Consider the following 19,792-nt stretch of genomic DNA (forward strand, 5'->3'; position numbering starts at 1 on the left):
CATCATTCCGCACTCACAGCTATGAAGAAGAAAACACAAGACAACAAGCTTTCTATTCCACAAGACAGCAAGCTACAAGTGATCATGTATGGCATAAGAGGCTGGGTCATACACACATGGAGGTTCTTCAACAACTGTCTCAACAATCAGCCATAGTTATGAATAAAACAAGCTCACGTCTGTGTTGTGATGCTTGTCATTTAGGCAAAAGCTCTAAGCTACCTTTTCTAGACTCTTTCTATGTTTCACATCGTCTTTTGGAACGGATTCATTGTGATTTGGGGGCCAAGTCCTGTGGTTTCCTCACAAGGATTCAAGTATTATGTTATTTTCATCGATAATTTCTCAAGATTTACTTGGTTCTATCCATTGAAGCTCAAGTCGGATTTCTTTTCTGTGTTTGTTCGGTTTCAAAGCATGGCTGAGAATCAGTATCAACACAGAATTGGTCAGTTTCAGTGTGATGGAGGAGGTGAGTTCATCAACAAACAGTTTCTGTCACATCTTGAGTCTCACGGCATCAAACAACTGATTTCATGTCCACATACACCGCAGCAAAATGGTCTCTCTGAGCGAAAGCACAGACACATCACGGAGCTTGGAATCACGATGATGCTTGACAGAAAAGTCCCACAACAATTATGGGTTGAAGCATTTTTCACTGCTACTTTCATTGGGAATTTGCTGCCTTCCTCTGTTCTTGAAGACAGAAAGAGTCCGTTTGAAGTTCTAAATGGAAAGGAACCAGTATATACTTCACTAAGGGTCTTTGGATGCAAATGTTATCCTTATCTACGACCATATATGTCGAGCAAGTTTGATCCCAAATCGTTGGTTTGTGTGTTTTTGGGGTATAATGAGAAGTACAAAGGGTACCGGTGTTTGTATCCACCAACGGGAAAGGTCTTTATCTCAAGGCATGTGCTGTTTGATGAAAGTCACTTTCCTTTTGGAGACTTGTATAGTGCTTACCACAGGCCTACTGACTCAGCCTTGTTGAACTCCTGGAAGACAATGAATCTTCATCCAAGCAGAGGGGTATCTGATCAAGACATCAACACATCACACGAAGAAGAAGTTGAAGAACTCCCTGCTCAGTTTGTGGTGCTTGATAATCCATTACAGGAACCTCAAAGTCTAGTAGTACAACCTGCACCGGTATCTGATCAAGATCATGGCAGTGAGTCTTCTGGATCAGGCGAATCACATCAAAGTAATGTGGTGCATGATCAAGACGCTCCGGTACCTCATTCTATGACTACTCGAGCTCGTGCTGGTATTGTTAAACCAAATCCACGGTATGCTATGGTTGCAGTCAAGTCAGTTTATCTTGAACCAAAGAGTATTAAAGGAGCTCTTCAAGATCCAGGATGGACAAATGCTATACAAGTTGAGATTGACAACATGGTCGAAACATAAACTTTTGAGTTGGTGCCATCAGAAGAAGGACAGAATCCAGTTAGCTGTGGTTGGATTCACAAAACGAAGTTGAATGCATATGGGACATTACTTAAGCTCAAGACTGGTGGCAAGAGGAAATGAACAAGAAGAGGGTATTGATATTTTGGAGACATTTAGCCCGGTTGTGAGAACGGCAACAATAAGAACAGTTTTACATATAGCTGTGACTAAGAAGTGGAAGATCAAACAGCTAGATGTACAAAATGCCTTCTTACATGGGGACTTGAAGGAGACTGTTTATATGACTCAACCTCCCGGTTTGTCGATTCAACAAGGCCAGATCATGTCTGGAAACTGAAAAAAGCCATATATGGCTTAAAACAAGCGCCAAGAGCATGGTTTGATAAGTTCAGTAATTTTCTTTTGGAGTTTGGGTTCGAGTGTAGCTTCCCTGATCCATCCTTGTTTGTCTATCACCAAGGTAGCAAGGTCATCTACCTTCTCTTATATGTTGATGATATGATATTGACGGGAAACAATGATAAGTTAGTAAACACACTGCTTGAGAGTTTGGGTTATGTGTTCCGGATAAAAGACATGGGAGAACTCCACTACTTCTTGGGTATACAAGTGCATCATTGTGATAATGGTCTATTCATGAATCAGTCAAAGTATGCTCAAGATCTCCTCATCAACGCTGGCATGCAAGATTGTTCTCTAATGTCAACTCCCTTGTCGTTGAAGCTTGATAACTTAACAGGTCATGATGAATTGTTTGCGGAGCCGTCATACTTTCGAAGTTTAGCAGGCAAATTGCAGAACTTGACTTTAACAAGACCGGGTCTTCAGTTTTCAGTAAACTACATTTGCCAAAAGATGCATCAACCGAGTAATTCTGATTTCAGTTTGTTGAAGAGGATTCTGAGGTATGTGAAAGGAACGTATGAGATGGGGATTAGCATCAAGTCAAACACCAGCTCTACACTGGTTTGTTACAGCGATTCAGATTGGGCCGGATGCAAAGAAACTCGTCGTTCAACAGGTGGTTTCTGTACTCTCCTTGGCTCTAATGTGATCTCTTGGTCTGCAAAACGTCATGATACTGTCTCAAAGTCCTCTACAGAAGCTGAGTATAGGACCATGTCAGTTGCAGCCTCGGAGATCGTTTGGTTGCAGAATTTATTAAGGACCATGGGACTGCAGCAACAAGTAACACCTCTGCTTCTATGCGATAACCTTTCGGCGGTGTGTCTCACAGCGAATCCCATGTTTCACAAAAGGACTAAACATTTTGATATAGACTATCACTATGTTCGTGAAAGGGTCGCTCTCAAAGCTCTCGAGGTAAAACACATTCCAGGAACCTTACAGCTTGCTGATGTCTTCACAAAATCCTTGTCACATGAGTCATTTTACAAATGGAGAGGCAAACTTGGTGTTTCCGTGCCTCCTACGCCAAGTTTGAGAGGGTGTAAAGGCAGTATTGAGATTGGGCCTTCTCCGAAAGCCCAAACGAGTGATGAGAAGAAGATTGACACTCAGCCCCAGCCCAAGAAGCATCTTTGTCCTGTTCTGATAAGGCAGTCAGCACACAGCTTCTGCGTGAGCGTTGTACAACCAAGCCAGCTAACGGCATTGTTACAACGAATAGATTTGCATGCTTAGACAGCTGTGCAATGGTGTGTTGACGTTAGCAGATAGGCATAAGATCTAAGGGTTGTATATAATGATGTAAGAAGAGTCTGAGAAAGAAAGGGGAGAGAAGAGTAATAAAAACAAAGTGTTTTCTTCTTCATTGTGTTTCTTTGTTGGTATTCACAGTACAAACTTTCAGCCTCTAAGAGTTTCCCCTCTTTTGCAAACGAATCTATCAATGCATTGAACGTAACTCTAGTGGGGTTTATCTTTCTCTCAATCATCTCTTTGAGTAGTCGAGACGCATCCCTCCATCTTCCATAACAACAAAGGCAGCTAATGAGGGAGTTGTAAGTAACAACATTCCCTCTAACCCCTTTCTTCTCCATTTCACTGAAGAGGTCGAGTGCATCATCGACGTGTTTGTATTTGCAAAGACCATCAATGACTGTACTGTAGATCACAACATCCGCCTCAAATTTCAACTTGTCCATCTTCTTGATCAGATCTAGAGCCAAATCAATCTCACCTCTCTTACATAATCCATTTACTACAACACCATAAGTAAACAGATCCGGTTGACATCCTTTGGCAACCATCCGGTCGACTAAAGCCACCGCTTCAGAAGCTTTGTTGTGGAGAAAGAGCCCGTGGATTAGCATGTTGAAGGTGATGGTATTAGGTTGATAACCCGTTTCCACCATTTGATCAACCAAAGCTACTGCCTCGGAGATTCTGTTACAGCGGCAGTATCCATTGAGTAGGGAAGAAAGCGTGACAACATTGGGGTCATACCCAAGTTTCATCATCTTATACCTAAAGCCAAGAGGGAGTTGAGAGGATTTGCAGAAACAGTTAATCAAAATACTGTATGTATAGAGGTCAAGTGTAATCCCCAGCATCTCCATCTTCTCGACTTTACCATCTCACTGAACAAACCAACCGCATCTTCTATCTTAGTATCTTCTAGAAAACCATTTCTCAGCTTCTCTCTGTAATCATCATCACTGCGACCAGAAAAAGCTCGTCCCCAGCAACAGAAGGAAGAAAGAGAACTTAGAGGACTACCGGTTCCCTGGAGATTTTGATGAACAAATCGCTTTGGTGCCAGTGCAATTGCGATCAAAATCGATCTCATCGTCTTCTTGATTTGGCTCCAGCTGATTGAGTTCCCTTGTCAATCTGCAAATTGCTAAACCAAACCCTACACGAATCATCAACCCAAAGCCGAGAGAAATTGATAAACCGAGCTATTGAAACCGGTAGAATTCAGGTTCAGTATTTATTTCTAACTACTAAGCTTGCTTGTTTAGTTCTAGTTCTACTTTTAAAAATCAAGTCAAACAATCATTTACGGATATCCACTTCTAAAAATATTATATGATTATAAAATTTATCAACAAACCGGTTTAACAACAGTCAGGTGTGTCCAATAATTATATTAGAGGAACCAGTTAATGACATTTTTATTGATGTTATAAGCTAACTTGAAATATAAACAAAGTTATTTACTTTGGGAGAACCTTGGCCATCAATATCATCCCCAATTTCACTCAACTCTCAAGTAACTAAACATTTGACTAAAAATTAATTTGGATATGAACACAAAACAATGAGTTGGATATACCACACTGCTATGAGAAGGAATTAAGCATCTCCATACTAATTAGGAATACCTAACCAAAATAAACACTCAAGACCCTGTTTCCTTATGAACAATAAAGGATGATTCACTAAGCCTTCTTAAATCACATTTTATAGAGTGCACAATTTGTTTAACGGCTCTACACTCTGAGAAACAAAATCAAAAGTGCACAAGGCGTTGGTTCCAGTCTACCATATTAGGTATCAACTTGGTTACAATTCAATCTGCAGTTTCAGTTGGAAATTTGTTGCCCATTTGTATTGAAATTGATCCAGTAATATAGAAATGACATTTGATCCAACATTTGATCCATTAGAACTGGTTCGATCTCATGTTTCATGAACAAGTCAAATAAACAGAACTAAAAACTGAAACATCTAAGATTTATTGGAACTTCTTTATAAATGCGATCAAATATATTATATGCACAAATTGAAAAAAAAAAATCTACATAAAGACAGCCAAATACAACAACTGACAACGTCAACTATTTATTACAAAACCAAAAAGAGAGACGAGAAACTATCCATAAGATCCTGAACATAATCATCTAAAGGCTTCTATGTAAGAACATCATACTTCTGTTAAAAACAAGGGTAATAAGATCACTAACTCGTTTTCGTTTTCGTTCTTGAATCTTGAACAAGATCTTTGTGTGCTGGCTTATGTCCAAATCGATTTCGAAATTCAGAATCTATATAACTAGAAGTCAGCTAAGTGCACCTGATTGCATCACAGGGAAGGACCAATCGTTGTTGTTCTTGGTCGAAGCGCTATGTTCATCATCATCAACGCTCAAATGTTTCTCATCCGTACCAAAATCGAACTCCTTATTCGGCCCGAGAGAGGAATACTGCGCTGCTTCTTGATGAGACGACGCAGATGCTTCAGGGAACGTTGTTCTTAGCTTCTGATCTACACATCTAATGAAATGATCCGCATCAAGATCAAAAGAAACCGGTTTATTCGGTCTCGCAATCTTCTTCTGCTCTTTAGGAGTCGTAACAGCCTTGGAGAAATGCAGCTTACCAGGGCTCAACAGCTTTGGTGGATCAGAGACTTGGAAGTGAGTGACTCCGTCAGGAAAAGGAGAAGCTGGACCCGAACCGGACATAACCGAGCTGGGCGAGATAAGCTGAGCGAGTGGACTACCAGGAGGAAGTTGGTAAAACTGAAACTCATAGTTAGACACTGGAGACCTGAGACCATAGTTAGTGTTGGAGTTAAAGAGCTGAGCGAAAGGGACTTCAGGCGAAGAAGGAGTAGTGGTGGTTAAGTAGAAAGACTCATCGAGAGGCGGCGTAACCGGAGCGGAAGATGGTTCGGTGGTGTAAGTAGAGAAAACCGGAGGAGACACCAGCTGAGGCTCGTGAGCGTAAGGTCCGATGGCGAATATCGAAGGACGCTCGTTGTTGTTGTTGTTGTTGTTGTTGTTAGAAGGTAGAGGACTAAAGGAGAGGATCCCTACAGGCGACTGCGTAGCGGAAGGAGGTTCTGATTGGAAGAAGGAAGCAGGAGATGAAGGTGGAGCTATGAAAGGAAGAGCCGTCATAACCGAACGATAACCGGAATTGGATGTGGAATCGGTATGAACCGGTTCAGGAGCAAGAGCGGCTTTCCCTATTCGTTTTCTTCTTTGTGTTGAAGGTCTGAAACATATGAAGCGATCCCACCATCTTCGCTTCTTCTGCTATTCAAAATTTTTTTTGATGAAAATCAGATTGAAATCACATAAACAAATCTATTGTGAATGATCGAAGAAGAAACACTGTTCGATTCCATTAATCGTGAATCGATGGAGCTCGCCTACAAAGTGTTCGATCTAATGCTTACGAGAGAACGATTTTGCTATCACGGAATCATTATACAGTTCTCGGATGATCATTAAACTTCGAGAAAATGAGCTAAATTCGATGAAAACGAGAACGGAGAGGGACTCACATGAATCGGAGAAGGTTGGTGATGAACACGATCATCAGAGGAAGCAAACGCACTAGCGGCTGCGTTTATAGTCTCCGAAACGTTGTTTCCACTCGCGCCGGCTCTCATCTTTCCTCTGATCTTTATCTCACTCTGATAATTTTCCCGAGAAAACAAAACAGAGCATTCGAATTTCTCAAAGTATTAATCAAAATCTCTGGTGAGTAAAAAGTTGAAAACCATTTATAAATAAGGACACGCAACCCGAAAGTTCTGGGAATGTTGTTTTCTCCCAAAATATATATATATACATGTGTGTGTTATATGTATGTCAAGAAGGTTTGAGGTCAAAACACGGCAAAGAACAAAAGGCGTGCCACTATTTACATTTTGTTTGTAAATTGATACAATTTTGAAGGGCAGTTATGTCTAATAAAATTGCGAAGAATTTGACTACATTGCTTTTCCTTTTTTTTTTTCCTTTTTTTTTTGAGATGCAAAATTTATAAGTATGTTTTTCTTTTCATTGTAATTTTAAATTTTCATTTTTATTGCTAATATTTCACTATTTATCTGGTCAACTATTTCACTAATTATAGATTAGTACTAAATCAAATGAGATTAGTGAATTAAAATATTCTTACGACCACAAAGATTGAGATGCGTTTGTTTAAATTTTTTATTTCTCATAACGAAAAAGGTGTCACAGAAATGCACGTGTGGGAGAACCGAATCTATCTCTTTTAGTTTTTAGGTTTCTCGTGTGCACATTAGTGTGGGGCTAAACCAAGTAATTTAAAATTATTAAATAAATTATATATTCTGAATTAAAAATGATGTCACAATTTCTGACCCCTAAGAAACATTATTATCTCACAAAGCCAATTTCAACTTGTTTTGCACGGTGGCTTGACTTCATGTTTTGGGTCTTGTTTACTTTTCTATCTCCCCATACCCGATAATCAATCGAATTTCCTATAAATGCTTTACGGAAACAATAATTCAATCTTTTTTGGCACATTATAATTTGATCGTTAAATAATAATTATAAACTGATAGCCACTTTGTAACTTTGTTAGAAAATGGATTACTGTTTGTATTTGTCCAATTGACTGATTCTTGGTTCCAGAAAGGGGACATAACTTATTGAAGCATTTACACAAAAATGGAAGACAGGCACAGTTAATGTTATTTTAGTGCAAAAATGTTTAGCTGCCTGTCAATCAAATACATACGCAGATCTTACCAGATTCTTTAAATTTTCATATTAGTTGGAAATTCATTTTAATATCCCCAAAATATAGAATTTGAAATAGTTTTTTTTTTTGGGTAAAAAGATAGGTGAGGGTTATAAAGACATCATTACTACTTGTCATTACAATAAATAGAAAATAAAAAAAATGAAAAAATGAAAATACTTTTTTCAACTGAGATTTTGTTTTTAAAAAAACTTTAAGACATTTAAAACATTATTTTATCATTGATCTATTTTTTATATTTAAATTTAAATTTTAATATTTAGCGATATTAATATTATGTTATCCGTTTTTTAGGATCTTTTAATATTATTGATGCTGTAAAATGTAAGAATTAAGTCTAAAGAGTTAACTATGAAAAAACTAGAAAATGATGAGTTTCACTGCCAAGTTTAAGGATACACTTGTCATGTTGTTTTTGGTACCTTGATACTTTTACTTGATTATTACTGTTTTTCAGAAAAAAAAAACTTTTTTTGTAACTGAACAGAAAAGAAAACTTTCTAAAAAACTAAAGCAACTTCTATAGTTATCTGGTTTAATACTTTAATATCATGTTATCTGAAACTAAAAATCAAACCTTACTGAAATTATAATAAAATTATAATAAGCTGAAACAGTTTACAAACCAAAAATCAACACTTAGTTCCAATGTAAAAGTAAATTTTCAGCCTGCGAAACTGATTTGTCCAAAAATAATTCTATACTCTCCCACTATAAATAATATATAAATCTTATTTGGTTTCAATATTTATAACATGTAACTTTTCTAAGGTAACTTAGACAATAGAAAGATATAAGCACATATAGAGTCCATTTTAATTGAAGTACTCTTTTTGTAAAGATTTTAATTGAAATACTAATTATTTATTAACAAAATATAGAGTTACTTAGTCCGTAGACTCGTAATTATACCAGGAAATTGAATTTGAGCTTTGTGAATTAGATTTATGTCGTTATCTGAAATGAAATAGAAAGATAAAGTTGAGCACATTATTGTCCAATTTTTTCTTTTAAGTTATAAATTTATCACCTGTCGGAAGTTCAATGAGTTAGGTCATCAACCGCACTTCCGGGACTCGAGCTTTGACACGTGTAACCAACCCACCTTGCACTCAAAGACAAAAGCAATTTAAAATAATAATCATGAAACTGGGATACAATTTTGCTCTAATTCAGTTTTGACATCGCATTAACATTTTTTTTATTTTTGCAATGAGATATTAACATGACACCAGCTTTCACGTGCATCAAAGCTGGATGAAAAAGGACAAGAAGTTTACGTGAGATTTCTTCCAAAGTAAAAGCCACACCAAAATAAAAGTTAAGAACAATAAAAGTCAGATTAAAATAATATACTCGGAGATTCGAACTTATCATAAAAAGTCCCTTTACTGCCAACTTTATAATCCAGTATAATAATTACAAACTGAATGTTGGAGTGTATAAACACAATGTAGCTGAAGAGACGAGTTTACTTGCCCGAAACAGTTGGAAAGCTTTTGTTAGTTGACATGAGATTTGAAAACGGACCTACTTTTTAAATGATCAAAACTGCTCAAAGAACCAAAAGAGATCATGTTATTTGAATCCAATACAGTTTCATGGGAAGATGATCCCAACAGACCAGTATGCGAAACAGAAACGAGTAGTGTTTAAAGACAGATTCAAGACACTTGGAACATTTAAAGATCATTTTTTTTCAGGTTTTTATGGGCGGAAATGTAACGAACATATGTACATTAGTTGTTCTTTGGGATCTATCTCTAATTTAGATTCATGTTAGCAAGATCCATGGAGTAATCCAGTATTATACTATTATTCAACAATGCACTCTGATATACTTATCTGAAGGGAAAAAGAAAGCAAGACGCAGGCTTCCATAAGAGCCATAATCTGGCAAGAAACATCAGACCAAAATCTCACTATGAGCAGAACAAATGATCAAGCAAGCATATCCTACAACACATCTCATTTCAACATAAATCAACACATAAATTTTATTCAGCAAATAGAAAAAAAATTAGCATTGAGGCTTCTGCTTCTAAAGATAGACAAGTGTCCAGCGACCATTGAAGTATAGGTGACATCATTAGGCATTATACCTCTGTGGAGCATCTCCTCGTATAATTCTTCAGCTCCTAAAAACTTCCCCTCTCTTATCAATCTGCTGATCAATAAATATACTGCAAGTCTGAAAATCAGTTTCTACACCTAGGAGGGGAAGACTCGTAAATAACTGCCATGCATGCTTCATCCACCTTATTACCCTTGCACATTCCATTTATGATGATATATTATAAGTAGCAGTATTAAGATCCATCTCACTCTTCTGAAATGCCTCAAATATTTCAAGTGCCATTTCTAGTTTCTGATTATCACAGAGACCCTCCAGCAGAATGTTGACAGACTTTTCGGATCTACAAACCCTAGCCAACATTTTGCCCCGATTACAAAAGAGCTAACGAGAGTGGTCAAGTGTCACTTGGTAAAGTGTAAACCCTTGAGACTTGAAATGAAAGAGGCTCGAGAAACTTAAAACAAAATTAAGAAAACGAAAACGAAAACCGGTTAAATTTGATTGTTACAGTATCCGGTTCAAGTTGATTAGTACAGTGAGCGGTTCAAGTTGATTTTATCGACGAACCTTCCATCTCTCTTTCGCAAAAGTTAACGTACTAGATTGACTTCTTCTTCGTCTTTCACATCTGGCTCTCATCCAGAGACTTTCATCGCTACTCTGCTCTCATGGCTTCTTCTTCTTCTTCCTCGCTTCGCATATGGAGATACCGCGTCTTCACTAGCTTCCACGGACCCGACGTCCGCAAAACCTTTCTCAGTCATTTACGCAAACAGTTTGGCTGCAATGGGATTTCGATGTTCGATGATCAAGAGATCGAGAGAAGCCACACCATCGCCCCTGCTCTCAGACAAGCGATTAGAGAATCGAGGATCTCTATCGTGGTGTTAACGAAGAACTATGTTTCTTCCAGCTGGTGTTTGGATGAGCTTTTGGAGATTCTGAAATGCAAGGAAGAGATCGGACAGATAGTGATGGCGATCTTCTACGGGATAGATCCTTCTCATGTTCGGAAACAGACCGGAGATTTCGGGAAGGTTTTCAAGGAAACATGTCGTGGCAAAACAGAGGAGGAGAAGCAAAGATGGAGTCAAGCTTTGACTGATGTGGGAAACATAGCCGGTGAACACTTCCTTAACTGGTTTGTTTGCTTTTCTTTCCTTCAATTGGATTTAGGATTGTTTCTTTCTTTAATTTACCAAATCAATCTTGTCTCGGTTGTTAGGGTCAACGAATCGGAGATGATTGAAAAGATTGCTAGAGATGTCTCAAACAAACTAAACATTACGATCTCTAGGGATTTTGAAGGCATGGTTGGTATTGAAAAACACTTGGATAAGATGCAATCTTTGTTACATTCAGATGAGGATGGAGCTATGATTGTTGGAATCTGTGGTCCTGCAGGAATTGGTAAGACTACCATTGCCAGGGCTTTACATAGTAGGCTGTCTAGCACTTTCCAGCTTACTTGTTTTCTAGAGAATATTCGGGGAAGCTGTAATAGTGGTCTCGACGAGTATGGATTGAAGCTGCGTTTACAAGAGCTACTTCTTTCCAAGATTTTTAACCAAAACGGTATGAGGATATACCATTTAGGTGCAATACCAGAAAGGCTGTGTGACCAAAAAGTTCTTATCATTCTTGATGACGTCGACGATCTGCAGCAGCTTGAGGCTTTGGCTGATGAAACTAACTGGTTTGGTGATGGAAGCAGGATTATCGTAACCACGGAAGATCAAGAGCTTTTGGAGCTACATGGTATCAGCAATATATACCATGTTGATCTTCCAACTGAAAAAGAGGCTCGTAAGATCTTTTGCAGATATGCCTTTAGACAGAGCTTACCACCATATGGTTATGAAAATCTTGCAGAAAGAGCAACAGAGCTGTGCGGCAATCTTCCTTTTGGTCTCCGTGTCATGGGTTCAATGTTACGCGGAAAGAAAGAAGATGACTGGGAAAGTATATTGTGCAGGCTAGAAAATAGCAATATACCAAAGATCGACGCAGTACTTAGAGTTGGATACGACAATATACATGAGAGGGATCAAATTCTGTTTCACCTCATTGCAGTATTCTTCAACTACGAAAACGATGGCCATGTGAAAACAATGCTAGCTGACAGTGGCTTGGATGTTAGACTCGGGTTGAAAACCCTCGCCTACAAATCTCTCATAAAAATATCTACGGAAGGAGAAATAGTGATGCACAAGTTACTACAACAAGTGGGCAGACAAGCGATTCAAAGACAGGAGCCTTGGAAACGCCAAATTCTAATTGATACTGATGACATTCGCGATGTCCTTGAAAATGATTCTGTAAGTTTCTCTTCTTATTTTTGAATGTGTCTGTTAAACATGGTCATTTGGCAGATCTTACCACATATTGTTCTAACATAACTTCTTCTGTTTTGAATTTTGTTTAGGGTAGTAGAAGCTTGATGGGGATATCTTTAGATATATCTACAATCAAAGACGACATGGATATTAGCGCAAGAGTTTTTAAAAGTATGCGTACTCTTCGATTCCTCAGGGTCTACAACACGAGAAGTGATACAAATGTTAGAGTGCATTTACCCGAGGACATGGAGTTTCCACCTCGTCTGAAGTTATTACACTGGGAAGTATATCCGAGGAAGTTTCTTCCTCGTACGTTTTGTCCCGAACATCTTGTGGAACTACATTTGACAGATACCCAGCTTGAGAAATTGTGGGAAGGAACCCAGGTTGGTACTTTTTTTAATATATTTGTGATACACTTTGAATACCTATTTAATGGGTTTTCTCATCATTTCATTTCACTTCATGAACATTCCCATTCCTTTGTGCTATTTTACATTCAGCCCCTCACAAGTCTCAAGAAGATGGTTTTGGTTTCGTGCTTGTGTCTAAAGGAACTCCCGGATCTAGCAAATGCTACAAATCTCGAAATATTGGATGTGAGTGGATGCCAGAGTTTGGTAGAGATTCATTCCTCTGTTGGAAATCTTCATAGACTGCAGAGTTTGGATATGATTTTCTGTAAAAAGCTACAGGTTGTTCCTACTCTCTTCAACTTGACATCTCTTGAATCACTCGTGATAATGGGATCCTACCAAATGAGGGAACTTCCAGATATTTCCACGACCATCAGAGAACTTTCAATCCCAGAAACAATGTTAGAAGAATTTCTTGAATCAACTAGACTCTGGTCTCATCTTCAGTGTCTCGAGATATTTGGCTGTGCCATTACAGATCAGTTTATGGCACATCCATCTCAGAGAAATTTGATGCTAGTGCGAAGTGTCACGGGTATCGAGAGAATTCCAGCCTGTATCAAAAGTCTTCATGGGTTAAAAGAGCTAAGTATATATGGCTGTCCAAAACTTGCATCACTGCCAGAGATTCCTCGGTCGCTCACAACACTAACAGTATACAAATGTCCATCACTGGAGACACTAGAACCTTTCCCTTTTGGCTCCCGGATTGAGGATCTCTTTTTCCTCGATTGCTTTAGATTGGGTCGAAAAGCAAGGAGACTAATTACCCAACAATCATCACGGGTATGCCTACCTGGAAGAAATGTACCTGCAGAGTTCCATCACCGGGCTATAGGAAATTTCTTGGCCATATGCTCAAATGCCTACCGATTTAAGATTTGTGCCGTGATTTCCCCTAAACAGGTGATGGTGGAAGATCAAGTTATAGAATTACTGTGTCACATACTCATAAATGGTTGCCCCATGAAGATCCCCTTGAAAAACATATTTGATCTTGAGATTACAATCCAATTAGAACATCTCATTATATTCCCCTCCACATTGCTTACGGTAGACCGACGGCCTGAGCAGTACAGCGAGATATTGTTTGAATTCAGCACCACATCCCAGGACATCGAAGTTATTGAATGTGGTGTTCAGATCTTGAGGGACAAAACCGACATAAGAAGCAGCTACGGAAGCTGTGAATCTAATTCAGAACAACTATTGGAATTGGAAGACGACCTTGACTATGATGCACCAAGAGTAGATACCATTAAGGATTTTGCTAAGTTTCTTTCTTCGCTTCTTATTTTCCTTTTGAGTTTGATTCCAAGTGTTCTTTTTTATAGCTTACTAAAGCAACGTAAAGACTTTATACGTGATTATTTCACATCTTTCTTTTCCTTCTGATGTATTTTACCCATCAGACAATGTTCACTAGCTGTGTATGGACTTCAGCTATCTACTCGTTTTAAATTTTGTTAAATTTTCGAAGGAGCTGTACGTCTGCTGGCAAGATGTTGACGTTTCCATGGTTGCTCAAAAATGCTCTTGTTTAGCTGTTGAGATTTTCAAGTGTTCTTTTGTATAGCTTTTACACCTTGGCTACGGTTATTAGGAAGTATACCTGGGAAAGTGTCTTCTTCCTCGTATATTTAGGGCCTAATATCTATTTAGAACAGAACAATAGCTGTTCTGTTTTAATGGTTTATAAAATACAGAAACGTGTCAACTGAATGATCATATGTTCAGGCACAGAGTACACTTATATGAATCATGGCTTGTTGGAAGAACTAGACATCATCAGAAAGAGATGAAGTCCATCAAAAGAAGTCTCCACTAACCTTAGTGTACAGTCGTGTGAGGTTGAATAAGTAAGCCAAACGAGACAAACAACAGAACCTTAAAACTCCAGATTCAGGTAGAATAGCTAACAAATTTTAGCTTGACTGTGGCACACAAGATTAGACGAGAAGACCTCAATGTTTCAGTTTCCCTTTGAGTTAATTTTGGGTTCACCCTGGATAAGTTCACGGACCGATATGATTTTGTTATTTCGTATTCAAATCTTTTAGAAAATGAAACAAAATATTATCAAGTTATATTATATTTTTAAAATAAAATAAAAAATAAAATAAAAAATAATAGTAGTTACAAAAAAAAAATTAAAATATTTTGGACGTCGTCAACAAAACACTAAACCCTAAATCCTTGGTAAACCCTAAACCCTTGGATAAATCTTATACTCTAAATCAAAAACACTAAACACTAAAAACACTAAACACTAAACTCTAAACTCTAAATCATAAACCCTAAACCCTTGAGTATTTTAGTGTACAATATTTTTGATTTAGAATTTAAGATTTATCAAAAAGGTTAATGGCTTACCTAAGGGTTTAGAAATTATGATTTAGAGTTTAGTGTTTGCTGACGACATTGAAAATATTTTTTTAAAAAATAAGTTTTTTGTAACTACTACTATTTTTTATTTAATTTTTTTATTTTAAAAATATAATATAGAAAAAAAGACAAAAATAGCATTAAATCAAGTTTTTGTTCCCAAACTAGCACTTAAGATCAAAAGTCACAAAAATAGCATTTAATGTTTTATCACAAACTTAGGGTTTAGAATTAAAGGGTGGGGTTTAGGGTTTAGGGTTTAGGGTTTAGGGTTTAGGGTTTAGGGTTTAGAGTTTATGGTTTAGGGTTTAGGGTTTAGGGTTTAGATTTTAGGGTTTAGGGTTTAGGGTTTAGGATTTAGGGTTTAGAATTTAAGGTTTAGGGTTTAGGGTTTAGAGTTGAGAAATGAGGTTTTGGGGATAAGATTTCAAATTTTGAAAAATAAAAAAATTTAAAATTTTCAAAAGATAAAATGCTATTTTGGTTATTTTAGTTTTTGAATGTTATTTTTGTGATATAAACTTAGAAATGTGCTATTTTGGAGATTTGCACTATAATATAACTGTTTCATTTTTTTAAAAAATATCGAATATAAAATAACAAAATCATAGTGGCAAAACTCTTTCCCTATCTGTTTTAGGAAAGCGAGCGACACATACACCGCACATTAAAAGTGAAAGTCGGTTGAATGCCGGTTTAAAACTTAGCATCTAACTGGTAACCGGACTAGCCATTCTCACTGAAAACAAGTAAAGCGACGAAGCTTCATCTCAAAAGTCAACACGTCTTCTTCATATGCCTCATCATCCAGAGACTTTTATCGCTACTCTAATTTCATGGCTTCTTCTTCTTCTTCCTTGCCTCGCACATGGAGATACCGCGTCTTCACGAGCTTCCACGGACCCGACGTCCGCAAAACCTTCCTCGCTCATCTACGCAAACAGTTTACCAGCAATGGGATTTCGATGTTCGATGATCAAGGAATCGAGAGAGGCCACACCATCGCCCCTGCTCTCACGCAAGCGATTAGAGAATCGAGGATCTCTATCGTGGTGTTCACGAAGAACTATGCTTCTTCCAGCTGGTGTTTGGATGAGCTTTTGGGGATTCTGAAATGCAAGGAAGAGATCGGTCAGATAGTGATGACCATCTTCTACGGAGTAGATCCTTCTCATGTTCGGAAACAGACCGGAGATTTCGGAAAAGTCTTCAAGAAAACTTGTTCTGGTAAAACAGAGGAGGAGATGCAAAGATGGAGTCAAGCTTTGACCGTTGTGGGAAACATAGCCGGTGAACACTTCCTTAACTGTTTTGTCTTCTTTCCTTCAATTTGATTTAGGATTGTTTCTTTCTTTAATTTACCAAATCAATCTTGTCTCTTGTTAGGGTCAACGAATCGGAGATGATTGAAAAGATTGCTAGAGATGTTTCAAACAAACTAAATGCTACAATCTCTAGGGATTTTGAAGACATGGTTGGTATTGAAGCACACTTGGATAAGATGCAATCTTTGTTACATTCAGATGAGGATGGAGCTATGTTTGTTGGAATCTGTGGCCCTGCAGGCATTGGCAAGACTACCATTGCTAGGGCTTTACATTGCCGATTCGCTAGCGGTTTTCAGCTTACTTGTTTTATGGAGAATCTTAGAGGAAGCTGTAACAGTGGTATTGACGAGTATGGATTGAAGCTGCGTCTACAAGAGCTACTTCTTTCCAAGATTTTTAACCAAAACGGTATGAGGATCTACCATTTAGGTGCAATAAAGGAAAGGCTGTGTGACCTTAAAGTTCTTATTGTTCTTGATGATGTGGACGATCTAAAACAACTTGAGGCTTTGGCTGATGAAACTAACTGGTTTGGTCCTGGAAGCAGAGTTATCGTAACCACGGAAGACCAAGAGATTTTGGAGCAACATGATATCAGCAATACATACCATGTGGAGTTTCCAACTCAAGTTGATGCTCGTCAGATCTTCTGTAGGTTTGCTTTCAGACAGCTCTCTGCACCCCATGGCTTTGAAAAACTTGTGGAAAGAGTAATAATGCTTTGCAGCAACCTTCCTCTTGGCCTCCGTGTCATGGGTTCATCTTTACGCAGAAAGAAAGTAGATGACTGGGAAGGTATATTGCAGAGGCTAGAGAATAGTCTTAATCGAGATATCGAAGGAGTACTTAGAGTCGGCTACGACAATTTACATAAGGATGATCAGTTCTTATTTCAGCTCATTGCATGCTTCTTCAACTACCAAGACGATGATCGTGTGAAGGCAATGCTCGTTGATAGTAACTTGGATGTTAGACTCGGGTTAAAAAATCTCTCGTACAAATCTCTCGTACAAATCTCTCATACAAATATCTGCAGAGGGAACTATAGTGATGCACAAGCTACTACAACAAGTGGGCAGAGAAGCGGTTCATTTACAAGAGCCTAGGAAACGCCAAATCCTAATAGATGCTCACCAGATTTGTGATGTCCTCGAAAATGACTATGTAAGCTGTTTTTTCTTCTTTTAAATGATTGAGATGTGATTGGGCTAATATTTTCTTTTCTTTAATTTGGAATAATGATTTAGGAAAGTACAAGTTTGATGGGTATATCTTTTGATACATCCACAATCCCAAACGGAGTGTATATAAGCGCACAAGCTTTTAGAAGAATGCGTGATCTTCGGTTTCTCAGCATCTACGAGACAAGACGTGATCCGAATGATAGAGTGCATTTACCTGAGGACATGAGTTTTCCACCTCTTCTAAGGTTATTACACTGGGAGGTATATCCAGGAAAGTGTCTTCCTCATACTCTTAGGCCAGAACATCTTGTGGAACTCTGTTTTGTTAACAGCAAGCTAGAAAAGCTTTGGCAAGGAATCCAGGTTTGTTATATATTTGTCTATGTTTGAACACCGTTGGGTTTAAATTTAGAAATTATCATTATACTCTCTCCGTTTCATAATATATATATATGATGTTTTGGTTTATTGCACAAAGATTAAGAAAATTACATTCTTCTAAAAACCACTTTTAAAACACTTTTAAAGATATAATTTTAAAATCATTCAACTAATTATAGAAAAGACCGTAAACCTTATTGGTTGAGCAGTTTCTAATAAAGTTAAAAGTTAACCTTAAAATCTCAAAACTTAATATAATTTGAAACAATATAAACCTTCTAAAACATCGTATAATTTGAAACGGATGGAGTATATTTTAAAATCGAATATCATGTGTTGAAGATCTTTTGTTTTACATTCAGCCCCTAACAAATCTCAAGAAGATGGATTTGTCCGGGTCTCTGAGTTTGAAGGAAGTCCCTGATCTTTCAAATGCCACACATCTCAAGAGATTAAATCTAACAGGTTGCTGGAGTTTGGTAGAGATTCCTTCCTCTATTGGAGATCTTCATAAACTAGAGGAGCTGGAGATTAATTTAGGTATAAGTCTACAGGTTTTTCCGAGCCACCTCAACTTGGCATCTCTTGAAACACTAAAGATGGTAGGATGCTGGCAACTGAGAAAAATTCCATATGTTTCGACCAACATCAAATCCCTCGTAATCGGAGACACAATGCTAGAAGAGTTTCCTGAATCAGTTAGGCTTTGGTCTCACCTTCAGTCCCTCAATATATATGGCAGTCTCCTTACAGTGCCACTTTTGGAAACCACGTTGCAAGAATTCTCCGTCGCTACAGTTGAGAGGATTCCAGATTGGATCAAAGATCTTAATGGGTTGAAGTTTCTTTATATAGCTGGCTGCCCAAAACTTGCATCACTGCCAGAGCTCCCTAACTCGCTCAAAAAAGTGACAGTGGACAATTGTGAGTCACTGGAGACGGTATGTTTTCCTTTTGGCACTCCAACAACCTATTTTCTCTACTTCCCCAACTGCTTCAAGTTGTGCCTAGAAGCGAAGAGAGTAATTACACAGCAATCATTTAGAGCATACTTTCCAGGAAAAGAGATGCCTGCAGAGTTCGATGATCGTCGAGGTGTTGGAAGTTCCTTGACCATCCGTCCGGCTATCTGCAAGTTTAGGATTTGCCTGGTGCTTTCCCCTAAACCGGATATGGAAGAAGATTATTTCGAATTAATGTTTCGCATACGCGTAAAAGGTTGTCCCAGTGACGAAGACATGCTTTGGTTAGTTCTCCCTAAAATCCGAAGGGGACATCTTTTTATATTTCAAGCTGAGTTTGTTAACATCACGAGGAGATGGTGTTCAAATTCAGCACCTCATCCCATGAAGTCGACGTTACTGAATGTGGTGTCCAGGTCTTGACAGATGAAACCAACAGAATATATGAATCTTGTTCAGAACAAGTGTCCGAAGACGGCGATGATATTTTCTCTGATGATAAGAGCAATGGATTTGATGAGCCCAGAGTAAAGATCTCCAAGGGTTATACAATGTTTCTTCCTTTAGTTTTTACTCTCGTTTTGAGTTTGATTTCAAGTCTTCTTTTGTATAGCTTCTTTAGTATGTGATTTTGTTCGTATTGAACTTTATATCTACCTTACTGGACTCGGTTTAATAAAACTTTCATCGTTTGAAACATGAATGCAGCTGCAGCCTTCAGAAAAGATGGTGACCTGCCATTGTTGAGAAAGGCTCTTGTTGTCCCGGGTTTAGTAGTGATTGAAAATCTAATCCTCTTGGTAATCTGGAACTTGGAAACTGTGTTAACAAAAGTGTTTGAACCGAGTTCGGTCGGAACT

The 19,792-nt window shown here is 38.0% G+C and overlaps 2 protein-coding genes and 1 pseudogene across 3 annotated transcripts; 1 reads left to right on the top strand and 2 right to left on the bottom strand.

Moving 5' to 3' along the window:
- Positions 1-3,111: 3,111 nt before the first annotated feature.
- On the bottom strand, positions 3,112-3,944 carry LOC106395610 (pentatricopeptide repeat-containing protein At1g62930, chloroplastic-like). The gene is made up of 2 exons (XM_048767656.1): positions 3,230-3,944; positions 3,112-3,143 (listed from the first exon to the last, which is right to left on the bottom strand). The coding sequence occupies exons 1-2, from the start codon at positions 3,942-3,944 to the stop codon at positions 3,112-3,114; spliced, it is 747 nt and encodes a 248-aa protein (XP_048623613.1).
- A 1,103-nt stretch (positions 3,945-5,047) lies between these two features.
- BNAC09G11480D (uncharacterized protein At1g76660) lies at positions 5,048-6,952 on the bottom strand. 2 transcript variants are annotated; one of them, XM_013830681.3, is made up of 2 exons: positions 6,623-6,952; positions 5,048-6,368 (listed from the first exon to the last, which is right to left on the bottom strand). In XM_013830681.3, exons 1-2 carry the CDS (start codon positions 6,728-6,730, stop codon positions 5,391-5,393), a joined length of 1,086 nt encoding a protein of 361 aa, XP_013686135.1. In that variant the 5' UTR covers positions 6,731-6,952; the 3' UTR covers positions 5,048-5,390. The 2 variants fall into 2 exon arrangements, with proteins under 2 accessions (XP_013686135.1, XP_013686134.1); XM_013830680.3 differs by having other exon boundaries at positions 5,048-6,371; positions 6,623-6,929.
- A 3,588-nt stretch (positions 6,953-10,540) lies between these two features.
- On the top strand, positions 10,541-19,631 carry LOC106390260 (annotated as a pseudogene).
- Positions 19,632-19,792: the final 161 nt, after the last annotated feature.

Source organism: Brassica napus, chromosome C9 (assembly GCF_020379485.1).
Source record: "Brassica napus cultivar Da-Ae chromosome C9, Da-Ae, whole genome shotgun sequence".
NCBI classification, from domain to species: Eukaryota; Viridiplantae; Streptophyta; class Magnoliopsida; order Brassicales; family Brassicaceae; genus Brassica; species Brassica napus.